The 12910-nt window shown below is 46.9% G+C and overlaps 2 protein-coding genes across 3 annotated transcripts in view; one reads left to right on the top strand and one right to left on the bottom strand.

Moving 5' to 3' along the window:
• Positions 1–1366, top strand: part of INTS10 (integrator complex subunit 10) — a 19351-nt gene extending 17985 nt beyond the window's left edge. For both annotated transcript variants that reach the window (XM_065634994.1, XM_065634993.1), the window contains one exon: positions 998–1366. In XM_065634994.1, coding sequence (XP_065491066.1) covers positions 998–1154 — 157 coding nt within the window. In that variant the 3' untranslated portion in view covers positions 1155–1366. The remainder of the gene's footprint in view (positions 1–997) is intronic.
• HGSNAT (heparan-alpha-glucosaminide N-acetyltransferase) lies at positions 1282–12910 on the bottom strand. Its single transcript, XM_065635010.1, has 17 exons — positions 12682–12910; positions 11940–12079; positions 11368–11489; positions 10305–10374; positions 9777–9846; positions 8631–8737; positions 8083–8159; positions 7439–7469; positions 6913–7073; positions 6294–6409; positions 5478–5599; positions 4799–4925; positions 4622–4708; positions 3981–4058; positions 3790–3860; positions 3538–3650; positions 1282–2559 (listed from the first exon to the last, which is right to left on the bottom strand). The coding sequence occupies exons 1-17, from the start codon at positions 12904–12906 to the stop codon at positions 2378–2380; spliced, it is 1899 nt and encodes a 632-aa protein (XP_065491082.1). The 5' UTR covers positions 12907–12910; the 3' UTR covers positions 1282–2377.

Below are 12910 nucleotides of genomic sequence, written 5' to 3'. Positions count from 1 at the left end.
ATGCTGCTCCCATAGTAGCGCTAGGGCTTTCATTTCAGGGTGTATCTTTTGCCTCCAAGTAGGGCTTGCAGGTAGACGTTACAAAGTCTTGGTCTTGTGCCTTCAGTTCTGGACCAGTACAAGTAAAGTGTAGAGCTCTGGTGCTGCAGAACATTGTTTTAAGAACAAGACTTCAGGTACTGAGTGCTGCTGGCCAGCGTGAGGACAAAGACCTGTTCATAAGAATGGCCTTTAAGAGGGCAATATCCCAGGCTTTTTCCCAGCCAGCATCACTTTAGCTTGTTCTGTTTAAAAACAAGCCCTCAGATCCTCAACTTGTGCTCAGAATAAACAAAATCCCTGCCAGGTGTCTAGTGTCTCCACAAGAGCTGGCTTCTACTGATGCAAACTCACAGCCTGGCTGATTCTGGGCTTTGTGTTGGCCTGTGAAGTGTCCGCTGTGCCTTTCATTAATCAAAGAGTGACCAGTGCCGCAGGATTATCTAGCAGGGTTTTCTAGCTCCTTCCTGCACTCTCCTCTGGTACAAGATGCCCTCTGCTCTTGGCAGCAGCCGTCTGCCTCCTTCCTCCCGAGAAAGCAGGTTTGTGGTTTTGCTCTTCTTTCAGCTCCAACCATTTCTAGAAATGATCGCAAGGGGGAAGTGGTTTGGGCAGTAAAGGTAGCAAGAAAAAAAGAATTCTTTTCCCCAAGCAAGAACTGCACATGCTGAGTTACAAGAATACATTTTTCCTGTTGGCCAGAGCAGCAACATTATTTTTCCAATCCCCAACAGTCATAATCAAAGCAGTGAGAGCACAGACCTTTATGAACTTTTGTCAAAAGACTTGTAAACTACTTGATTCTTAAAAATGAGCATAGCACTGGCTATTTGTCTCTCCTTATATGAACGTGGGTATAGACAATAGGTAGATAGCAAGTTACAGCACTTTTTAAATTACTGCAGTGCACCAAATAACCCTGATTTGATTTTTGTGTCTCTTTCCTTCACGGTTTAAGGCATCATACAGTTACCCGGGGCATCACTAAAGGAGTGAAAGAAGATTTCCGCCTGGCCATGGAGCGCCAGGTCTCGCGCTGCGGGGAAAACCTGATGGTGGTCTTGCACAGGTTCTGCGTTAACGAGAAAATCCTGCTGCTGCAGACTCTGGCGTGAATGGACTGGCCCGAGATGCAACGTGTCTTACGGAGAGAGGGGAAGGCTCTCAGTTGTACCAACAGCCTTTGGCAGGGGAAAAAATCACTTTCCAGAGAGTGAAAGAAGTTCCCTGTGAGTTACAGGTTCTGCCGTACACAAACGCTACTCAGTGTTTGTTCACCGCTTAGTTTTCTTACATGGGTAGATCAAACTTTATAAATAAAACTTTGTTTAAGAAGTATTCTGTAATGTCCTTTTTTTTTTTTTTCCATAGCAGTATACTAAGGCATGCGTCTTCATTCCTTCCACCTTTATTCATACACAGAGAACACAGCAGGGTATTGCAGCACTATTTATTAGCACTCGTTTGGAAATCACAGCATGAGTGAATTTCCTGAGTTTCCAAAAACTATTCTCTTACATTGAATTGGTCTGATTTATCTTCCTTTTTGGCTGAATTCTACCTGTATTGCTGGTTTTTAGATTCAGGGCCCTTACATAAATCCATTCAGAAAGAGCAATGCTTCGATCGAGCTTTGGTAACATCCCAGTGATGATATAAAATCTCCTATAAAGTGCCTCTCTGCACTCTCAGAGTGTAGATTGTGAAACTCGGACCGCTCCACGCCAGAAGTACGTAACATAAAGGCCACCCATCACACGTGCCAACTCATCAAGCCGTCAGCAGAGATCTTTGGCGGTAGGCTTTGGCGGGATCCTGAGCCCAGGGTTTGATCCAAGCCCAAACGGCAAGAAGACAAGAACAATCAGTGAGTCACCGTGTTCCCAGTCACCCAAGTGCAGGGCCAGGGCCACTCCCAGTGCTCCCCAGTTAAAAAGATGGGTGAGTGCCAAGGGGTGCATGCGTGCTGCAGGTGCCAGGGGTTCACACAAACCCCAGATCCCTGCAGTTCCTATCATGAGCACCATCAGGCTGCCTTTGACTGCCCAGCTCTCAAAATATATTCAGTTTCTCTACATGAAGGAGGGAGTTCAGTAAAATATTTACAAAAGGCAGAAAACAGAAAGAGACCAACTGCAGCAGACTGGTAGGTTTTTGCTAACTAAGAAAGTACTGTCCCTTAAGTCACAAAGAAGTCTTGATGACAACTTCCATGGCACTGTAAACTTGAACTAGGATCCCTTTTCAGTAATCCCGCCTAGCAGGAGTGGCAATATTTCAGGCTAATCCGCCTTGTGCACTTGCCTCATCCAGGCCCACTAGGCCTTGACCACCTTGATCAGATTTTCCAGAATATCTTTTTCCTATAAAGTAAATACGATATCACGACCCACAGAGTTGTCGCGGTGAGGTTTTGAGTCAGGTGCTCCGCGTGGGATTGAGTGTCTTGCATCTTCCATTTAAAAGGGAAATAGTTTTCAAAGACTTCGTGTCCAATGTAGACCAGGATTGAATTCATTCCTGAAAGTAAGCACAGGTCAGACCATGCGGAGGAGCGGGTGTGAGCGTGGCCAGAGTCAGCAGGCAGAGGCACACCAGGTGTACGAGAGTGACAATGAGACAAGAACTAATGTCACTTGGCTCCAAGATGCTACACACGTGTGTTTTCAAATACAGCCTAAAGGTTCTCTCCCCCTCAGGCATTTATTGAAGAGAAATACAGACAACCTACATGCTGAATTGAAAATATAACAAAATTGGTATCGTGCAGTTTCACTGACAGGAGAATAATCAGAATTATTGTCTTGGGGTGGCTGAGCACCAGCTAGTTTGGTCAGATCTCTTGCCTTTGCAAACAAATGCTGACTGCCCTTCAAAGCTCTGGGATTTCTGGTGAGAGATCCGATCCCTGCTGTCACCCTGCCCCTCTCCCATCCCGGCACCAACGCTGCTCCCTCTGCTGTGGGTTCACATTCCGGACTCAGATGTCTGTGGTTGAAACCACAGCGGGATGCTTTGGGAGACAGGCTTCTCTACAAACAGAGACAGAACCTATGTGGCTGCCCAAGGGATTTCATCTCCCACATCTTGGGAAGCGGGAGGACTCTGCTGACAGGCCTCTGAGTTTCCCACTGGTTACCCCAGTCCCAGTAAGTCCTTTCCAAACCAACTGCGCAGCAGCTGCGGTATTTTGCTTGGTGCTAAGGCAGCTCTTCCCAGGGGCCTTAACTCAGCACCAAACTTGGAACACTCATTTGGCAATAGCAGCTTCTAGCACTCCTTTAAAGACTGACTGTCCCTCTCTCCTAAATATCTGGTCTAGAACATCCCAGTTCTATGCGTAGATTAAGCTCACATTAATCATTCTGGCATCTCTCAGGTAACCTCATTCTAAACCCCAACTCTTTTAAAGACAAGGGAAGCGCAGAAAACATAAAAGGTTAGCATCAGTTCAGCAAGAACTGGAAGGAATACATCTCCTGATGAGATTTTACTGACCTGGGTAGAAAAATGGAGCACCCGACCACAGCCTCTTGACATCCACAAAGTAATAGATCAGCAAGAGGAGGACAAAGGCGAAGCAGCTTGTGGTTGTCACGTACGATACTGACCTACACACATTTTCAAAAGAAAGATTATTTAGAGAACTATGTGATGCAGACAGATCTCAATATAAGAAAGGTAAAACATTCTCCAAGGTAAAACAGTACTTAACGAAATCATTACTAAAAGTCGTATCTCTTTGCTTACCATAAGTTCTTGTTTATGGGAATAAACCCTTCTTCTTTAGAACACTTTGTCAAGATAGCAGAAATGATTCCCTGAAACCAAAAGTTGCTAAAGTTTATATATATAACCAATGCAACGCATATCAGAAATAGTAAGTTTGCATTGCATAAAAATACGTGTCTATTAAAGAGCTACACATCTGTCTGACTTACCATTACTATGGCCCATATGAAGAACCGACTCATAATTTGTTTGTGCTGGTCTTTGTAGAACAAGATAATTTTTCCTGCCTAATATAAAAAAAATTTTAAAAAAATAATTAATGCCCAGAAATGTAACTGCATTTTGAGAGCCAAATATATTTGCCACCAGCTACTTGTGCTAAGATGGAGACATCAACAGGGTTTAGATCAGCTCAGTGGCTGGAAGGCTCAGAATGGGCATTCTTTGCAAGGAATGGACACAGATGGGGAAAATATGTAAATGCAACCCACTTAGCAGTAAAGCTGCACCTTTTCTCCCTTCCCCACTACGTTAATAGTGAGGAAGAGGACTAGCAGCTTTGTTGTGTTAACTCCATCTCCCTCAGCAAGGGTTGCAGGAAGGAAGAACAGCACATGGACTCTCAGCCAGCCCCAACAGCTGCTCCACAGTACCACATCGCACCCTGTCCTGCTCCAGCACACGCTCCTTTCCACGCACCTCAGGCCAAGCCGGCCTGCAAGCATTCCCCTGGAAAAGGTTTTGTTAGAACCAGTCTCAGCCTTAAATAAAGAAACCAAGTTGCCTCTCCACTCCCAAGATCCCTTCAAGTCTTCCCATTACAGCCCACAGGCAAAAAGAAAAGAGGTACCTGCAGTCCCAGAAATGCCATAAAAATGGTATTTATGGTCCCCAAGATCCCTTCAGGATCATACGGCATCGTCGTTTGGTAAATCACCTTAGAGAGAAAACAGTTGTTGCAGCGCACCCTGACAGCTCTGTTCAGTCTTGGCCTGCAGCTTCACCCTGCAAACCCAAGGCTACGTACATTTGAAGAGGGATGCTGATAGATATGTTTATCTCCAAGAAGCAAACGATCGATGTAACCAGCTGCTCCTCCAGTGCAGTTGGCATAGTTTCCAAAGTCTCCAATGCCCCCAGGACCAAGATAGCCGCTGGGACAGAAACACACAGGTTATGGCACAAAGAATTGCTCCGCTCCACCTGAATAGCAGCTGATTTATTAGCCCAGCACACTAACTCCTCCATATTTTCCCTGGCCAGAGGCACACAGCGAAACCCAGGCCCTCCGTGACAGCAGGATGGCAGCCACCCGGTTTTGCTCATCACAACGTCATGACAGGTGGTATCAGGAGCCTAAAGCAACGCTTCGGTTCCACCTGCTCTGCTGGTGCTCACCCTTTAAAGGGGGCAAAGAGACAGGGATGACATTGTGATGATCATATATCGCTGTACACAGACCCCAAAGAGATTTTAAGCCTCTTGTTTAGACAGAAAGGAACAATGAGGTCCCCTTTATAGCACCAAGTACTTTAGTACCAAAGTAAAGAAAGTTTTTTCACACGATAAATGTTTCCCTTGGCCCCACTGGCCTAAAAGCTCTCCTCTTTGTTCTTTCTCTATGGCTAATAAAATGTATTTTCTACTCGGTAGAAGAAAAACAACCTGATGCCTCCTAGAAAGTCATCTTGCGTGCACAGTCTTACCTGGGACAACCTGGCACTGGTAACAAAAAGGTCAGGCAGAGCCAAATCACTTCTAACATCAGAATGAAAATCCACTGCGGCCAGTACGGGAGAATATCCCGCAGAGCAGGACATGGCGTCTCCTGTGGGAGATGAAGGGAGTTGAGGGATTAGCTGGCAAGTAAAACAAAATGCCCTTGGGCACATCCTGTACTTGCTGGCAGGCAGTTCCCCAGATACAAGAAGGAGCTGTTGTCATTGCAAAACTGGGGTCTACTAATTTCATCTTCACAAACAATTTCACTTAGTTACTTGTGGGGGGCTATGGGGGCAGGGAACAAACCACAACAAAAGCCCGCAACGTTTCTGAGCTTGGAAAATGTCAAAAGGCATTTTGATTCATGAGTAGAACAAAAGCCTTTTGGGAAAAGAAGACTCCAGAAAGGCCAAAAAGCAATATTACTTTCCCCTGCTGTGAAAAAACACTGCCAAAATTAACCAGACAAAAGCCAGGCCACAGGACTCAGCACAGAGATGCCCGTCCCTCAGGTCCCTCGGCGGTGGAAAGTCGCCACAAGTGCCTGGGAATGCTTCCAACACCATCGAAATGCATCGGTGAAATCCTCAAATACAGCAAAGTTAGATGTGATAAAATGCAGAGCGGGACGCTGAAGGATGCGTGTTCTCTGAAATTTTCACCAGATCACACTGCACTACACATCAAGTAAGATGATAAATGTTTTCTCATCTTTTCTCATGCATTTTTTGTGCCCAAACAAGAGCAAAAGCTCCCAAACTCTACCCCACTATAATTTATCAGCTCTCAACGTAACTCACCAAGGTCCCACTCTCGCCCCCAGCTCTTGTAAACAGGAGTTCGAGAGCAGCAACCACTAGGTAGGTGAATCCCAGCCTCTGGAGCACGCCAGGAATGCGCAGGTTATCCCAGGACACTGGAAAACACATGTGCAATGTGGAAAAGGAGCAGACATGAGCTCTTTTGTGAAAATGAAAGCTGCCCTTGGCTAGGGAAAGCCGAGATGCACGGCATGTGCAGGCACAAGAGACTCCTCCGCTCTGCCACCCCCCTTTCTGTAAATCATAACCCTGGGAAAGTCACCACTAAGGTGACAAACGGTGGTCGGTACAGGGGTCAAACAGAGAGAATTGTGCCAGCCTCCTACGGGATGGGATGGCTTTTACCAGCCCTGCTTTACTTCAGCATTTTTTAAAACACAACGGAGGAGCAAACCAGCCTGTGTGAGCTGATCGGCTACTTCTGGCAGTAAAACCTGACGTATCGATAGGAAATTCAATGGTGCAGAACTGAACAGCATCAAACTGCCCCTCGTGCAACTGGTCAGCACAGCGAGGCTGACACCGTCATTTCTCATCAGCCCAGCCAAGGAGGCAGGAACAACAGTTGCAGAGTAACAAGAGAGTAATTTCCACTCACGGGGTCCAAGACAGTAATTGGGATTCACAACTACAATTCCCAGCAGGATGAGCAGAAAACTCCTCCAGAGGATTTTCCCGAGCACCTTCCGCTTGGAACTTCCCCTCCTCAGCACAGAGCTCAGTGACAGCGATATCGACGTCCCCATGATGAACACGAACCTGGAGAACAGAGCAGATGGGAAATGGAGCTGAGAGATGTCTCATCACACGTGTGTGTGACAGAAAACACTAAAGTGAACTGAGGAGCCTGCATGGGCCCAACAGAAACCGGACAACTTTATTTCTCCTACGAATTTTATTTCGCTAGGAATTCCCAAACAACAGAGCCTGCATTATAGAGCTTTTCCAACTCCTTCGCTCATCAGTTGAGGCAATGAAGTTCAGGGAAGTAACTGCATTTTGGTCTTCTTGCAGCAATACATAAACCAGCAAAAAATTCCATTCCCCAAAATTAAACAAGCATCTTCAGATGGTTTCTCATTAACAATCACTTGGCACAAGAACTATTCTTCAGGAAGACTTACCATGGAAAAACCAGATCTGCCACTGTTAATCCTACAAAGAAATAAGGAACACATTATTTACCTCGAACCTTCCCTCAATTTGAACAATATTGTTGAGCTTCCAGGGGACTTGCGGGCTGCTTGCAATTATTTGATGCCCCAAAATCTAAAACCTGTTATAAACAAAACTTACAAACAGCTAATCATCTTTTTTCACTGCTTTCACCATTCTTCAGGAATACAGTTAGAACTGATTGCTGTGTCTCGGGAAAGGTTTCAGGGATGGGATCCCTGCCGTTCTCCACTGGGGCAGCAGCATGCCCGACCCCTCCCCATCAACTTCCCAAAGAGGCGTTATATTTGTACAGCAGCGAGTATTACTGGCTTGATTGTGGTCATTAAACAAGACAGAAAAGTTAAAGACATGAACCCGTGTAAAAAATTAAAAGGTCACGCAGCGATTGTGATCTGAAATGTTCCTGTCACTGCGTGATGAGCAGGACTATTGACTCCTTTGCCCAGTAACCCAACGGATCAGACACCCAGCTGGGGCAAACCGGCACAGCGTCCAGCACAGCTCATTGCAGCAGCTGCAACGCTGACCAGATCTCGGTATTGCTGCAGTTAAAACCCAACCCAGATTAACTGTCTTGATTGTACTTTACCATTCCAACTCTCATGTTTGAAGAACCAGTATTTTCCTCCTCCATAGTTAACGAACACCATAATTATAAGAGAGAGCCTGAAAAGACAACAGAAAAACACACACAAAGTATCACATGTGGATGAAATACATATTTATGAACACACAGTTGACGTTTACCCCCATTGAAACATTTCTAACCATGAGATCCAATTTATCTTATTTTTAAAGCAATATTATGTACATGGCTGTGCCAGCCAGGAAGTAGCGTTTCAAAGATCACGGGTGGCGGTGAACCAAAGTAACATGCTTCACAAAGTGTTTTTGTACTGAACATACGTTGTTCTTTTCCACCCTCTGCCACAACTTTAATGTCTCCTCAAACTAGATCAACTGCAAAGTGTTTCCAAAAATCCAAGAATTAAACCCTTGATTATCTCCCACGTAAAACAGATGCCCTTGAACCCTTCATCTGCTATTAATGTGTATTTCCATATGCTTTCAACCCCTTGTTGGAAAAAATCTCCTTCCCCTTGGAAGCTTTGCTTTTGGGGAAGGTGTCTTGCTCACCCTCGGAACGTGTCCAGGGAACGCAGGCGCTGCCGAGGGGCCGAGCTCCACAGCCATGGGGCAGGATCACTGCTAACGGAGTCCGCTGCGTTTGGGGACCCACACTCCTTAGGGAACAAAGCAGACACACCAAGGGCAGGTCAGCAGCTCAGTCAGCTACCTTGGGAACACAGGTCAGCACGAACTGTGTTTGTCTTTGTTCTCCCCATCTTCCTCGTCCTTTTGCTTCCCCACTGGCTATTTCTAACCCCTTCATGGCTCCACCATGTTGCAATAATATTTGCAGATGCTCCACACTCCACCTTTGACCAGGGTGGAAACAGCAGTGCAGTGAAAAGAGCCTGTGTTTGAGACTCAGGAGAACTGGGTCCAGTTCACATGAGCCACAGACTGGCCGTCGCTGGGAGTGCTGCTTTACAATAGAGTTCAGCAGATCCCGCTGCCGACTGTCGAACAGGATCCATCCCTTCCCCTGGCACTTATCTGACACCACAGAGAGACTGTTTAGAGAGCTAAACCAGCAGAAAATGAATCCTTTCAAAAGCAGGAGGCTTCTTTGCATAAAGTAGCAGACATCACTGTGACATAGCTACGGAGATGAACAACTTTAAGAATTGCTGCAGAGCTTTTCTCCCAAGTGTTTCAATTCCAGACAGGTTTGGACCTCCTAGATGTGAAGCCTGGACTGTGGTGATCTACCTATATTCTAGTACCAAACCGCTCACACAGAAATTTCAGCTCCAGGGCTGCCAAAGAAATCACGACTGAAGTGCAGATCTCACAAAACTTCCTACTGTGCTGTAAGCAGACACGAAAGCTGGAATCTCTTCCCTTGCATTGTCTGTGTCAGAAGGGGACAGTATTTTCACTGACACATTTGTTAAAGGGAACTAAAGAGGGCACAAAGCTGTATGGTCGAGACTTGAAAGAGATCTGCTGGGAATCCACTAAGCTTGTGTGGAAACCCAGTCTAGCGCTCTCCCTTGACATAAAATTGCCTGTCTGACACAAATACAGGATTTTCCAAGGGGAACATGCTCAAGGGGAAAAAAGTGACTAGCAATAAGCAAGTCCCCACATGCCCAGATAGTGTGTGTTCCTCAGAGATGCTACAGAATACAAATTAAAGATGCTGTGGTCACTCACAGAATTAATGAGACGATCAGTTTCTCTGGGGTTCAGTTTCTTGTAAACCCAGTTTCTGACTGGATCAATTCTGAAAAGTAGTAACAGTTTAAAACACAAAGCAAAACAAGAAGTAGTTTATAGCCAATTTCATCTTAATATCAACTATTTAGCAGTATAAATCAAAAGTTGGGACAGTCCCTATTTCCATTTTCCCAGCTCATATATGTAATACTGAGATTCAGTCAGTACCTGAGACCCCAGTTAAGTCCAGCTACATAATTACACTGCCACGAGCTCAGGTCTAGGGGCTTCATTCTCGGGTTGTTCACAGTCAGGGATGACTCACGTCATCCAGTACACATATCACTCTGGATTTATCATCATATGGACAGCTACCACAACTTAATTTGTATGTGGCAACCTGATAACAGGATCCGATCTACAAGCTGGGCTCCAGTGGGACCCTGAAGCACTAGCCCACAATGACATGTGTTTTTAAACTGGCAGCCCCACTTCACATGCGAGGAGGTATTATTGTTCACTTACTTCATGAAAAGGCGCCCGACAATCAGGGTGGCAAGGATCCCCATGTAAACCAGGAAAGCAAAGAGAATAGCTACGTGAAAGGGAGGAAAACACAACTCTGTAAGTGATCTAACAGAACCATTCACCAGCCTGGGTTTGGCCAAGTGTGACACAGACTCGACAACCAACCCACCCCACCATTCATCTCACCACCTTCTCGTTGCAATACGTATCCCCAGCTGAGTCTCAGAAACAAAACAAAACAAAACAAAATAGCCCCCCAACCCAACCCAGAAGGAGGCTTGTTTCAGAGTGCAGTGCAGTGATTGCACATCTCAGCACAAAAAAGGCAAAATAAAACTGCACTGCATCACAAGGCAGCAGTGACAAAGAGACGATGTGCCGTGCATTGTGAAGAAGAAACTAGAGACTTAGAAACAGCCTCAACATGAAGAGGACACAGGAGAGGGTAATACACCAAGTTTGCAAGCATGAAGGATTTTTCTTTACAGCAGGAAAACTGGAAGGACTGAAGAATAAACTACAGGATGTTTCAAATAGATGGACCCAATTTGAAATCACAGCACCAGGCGTTTTGGGTCCATCTTTTTGAAACACCCTGTAATATAAAGGAAAAGAATGGAAGAGACACAGACAAGAGTTGGAAACAGCCCTGGAAAAGAGATAAACAAAAAAGCAGAACAACAAAGAAAAATCCAAACGTTGTATGAATCGTTTCCCATTTTGTGAGAGAAGCAGGACAGAGGGAAGGAGAGTGAAGATTCTGTGTACGTATAAAAAAATGCAGGGAAACAGGAACTACGGAAATATCTCCCTCCAGACACACACACGCAGATTTTTCTGGGTTAACCCCTGCTGCAAAAAGCTTGTGGTCATACATTATTTCATGTGAAGAGGCCTGGTCAGGGCCTCAAGGTGTATAAAACATAAGGAGGTAAGATGCTGGGAGAGGAGTAAGCCCATGACACATCTTCAGCACAGCGCCAGTGGCTGCACAGGCGTTTTAGGAAGTTGGGAGACATGCAAGTCATAGAATGAAAGGGGAAAACAGAGCGTTACATACGGAGGTAGCTGTTGATAGGGCCTTCATTGATGACTAGGTCACAAGAAACACTTTTGGTGCTTGTACTTAGGGTTTTTACCACAAGGGAATAATTGCCAAACTCTCCAAAATGATACTGAATCCTGCAAAGGATAAAAGAAATTAATGCTGAGCCATCACCACTATGTGGAGGTACCACAGCAGCATTTCGGGGGCTGTAAGCCTGGCTGCTTGCAGGAAAAGCAAGCTGAAAACTTGGCCGAACAGTGTGATCTAGCCAGGGGCTGCCTGGCTCTATCTTTGCCAAGCATTACCCTCCCCTACCCAACACACATGCTTCCTACACCACCTGTCTTCACGCACCAACAGCCTCTCTGCAACAGAAAGCAGGCGCTTGTACACACACCATTTCGTCCCCTGCTTGTGCCTAGATCCTTTCAGCACAACTACAGTGTGCACCAGTTACAGCAGCAGGGGCAAGACTGAACTCTAGGTCTGAACAGTAGGGAAAAAGGATGTGATAAGCAGGCAGAAAAAAAAGTATATATCTAAGAGGAAGCGATCCAGGTGTTCCCTGGGGCTGGGCCACATACTTGCAGAGCTCTCCATCAGCTACAGAGCCGTTGAGCAGCAGGGTGAGCGGATGCTGTGTGTCCAGCATCACTGCGGCCGTGCCTGGCTTCCTCTCGCTCCCGTTGCTTGGTGGGACGAACGCCAGGAACTGGTACAAGCACTGTGGAAGAAGAGAGTGAAGGGAGTTCATTAGAATCGTAGAATCATTTCGGTTGGGAGACACCCTCAAGATCATTGAGTCCAATGATAACCTAATTCTAGCACTAAATCATGTCCCTAAGAACCTTGTCTATGCGCCCTGTAAACTCCTCCAGGGATGGTGACTCCACCACTGCCCTGGACAGCCTGTTCCAACGCCCGACAGCCCTTTCCAGGCAGAATTTTTTCCTAATATCCAATCTGAAACCTCCCTGGCACAACTTGAGGCCATCTCCTCTTGTCCTATCACTTGCTACTTGGGAGATTAACACCTTCCATGCTCCAACCTCCTTTCAGGCAGTTGCAGACAGCGATAAGGTCTCTCCTCAGCTCCTGTTCTCCAGGCTGAACAGCCCCAGTTCCCTCAGTGGGAAAGGGGAGTGAAAAGGGGTCCAGCTCTGCACAGCGGCAAATGAAAAGCCACGGGAAGATGCCCAGGGGCTGGAGCAGGAGCTGCACGAACATAAAACTGAAGCACCCGAACGAAGCCACGGGGAAACAAGCAAAGCCCGGCAGCCCCGGCTGTCCCAAGAGGACAAAGCCCCGGGCGGTGGCTCCGCTCACCTGGTGGCAGGCGCCGGAGCGGCCGGCGAGCCGGAGGCCCGGCCCGGGCAGCTCGTTGCGGACGAGCAGCAGCGCCTGGTCCATGCGGGCCGGGGACCGCCGCAGCGGCACCGCCTGCTCCTCCGCCCCGCTCCCCTGCGGAGGGCGCTCCCGGGGCGGCCGCGGGAGCCCGGGCGCCAGCAGCAGCGCACCCAGCGCGACCGCCACCGCCGCCACCGCCGCCATGTCG

The sequence above is a fragment of the Caloenas nicobarica genome, chromosome 4 (genome assembly GCF_036013445.1).
Source record: "Caloenas nicobarica isolate bCalNic1 chromosome 4, bCalNic1.hap1, whole genome shotgun sequence".
Taxonomy (NCBI): domain Eukaryota; kingdom Metazoa; phylum Chordata; class Aves; order Columbiformes; family Columbidae; genus Caloenas; species Caloenas nicobarica.
This window is presented reverse-complemented; position numbering and strand designations above follow the sequence as displayed.

Bases quoted from the DNA above. Each gene is read 5' to 3' on its own strand.
- HGSNAT (XM_065635010.1), bottom strand. From the start codon at position 12,906: ATGGCGGCGGTGGCGGCGGTGGCGGTCGCGCTGGGTGCGCTGCTGCTG. The intron at 8,738-9,776 runs GTGAGTGACCAC...TTGTTCCCTAAG, and splicing joins CTGATCGTCTCATTAATTCT to GAGTGTGGGTCCCCAAACGC. The intron at 4,709-4,798 runs GTACGTAGCCTT...TTTCTCTCTAAG, and splicing joins ATCAGCATCCCTCTTCAAAT to GTGATTTACCAAACGACGAT.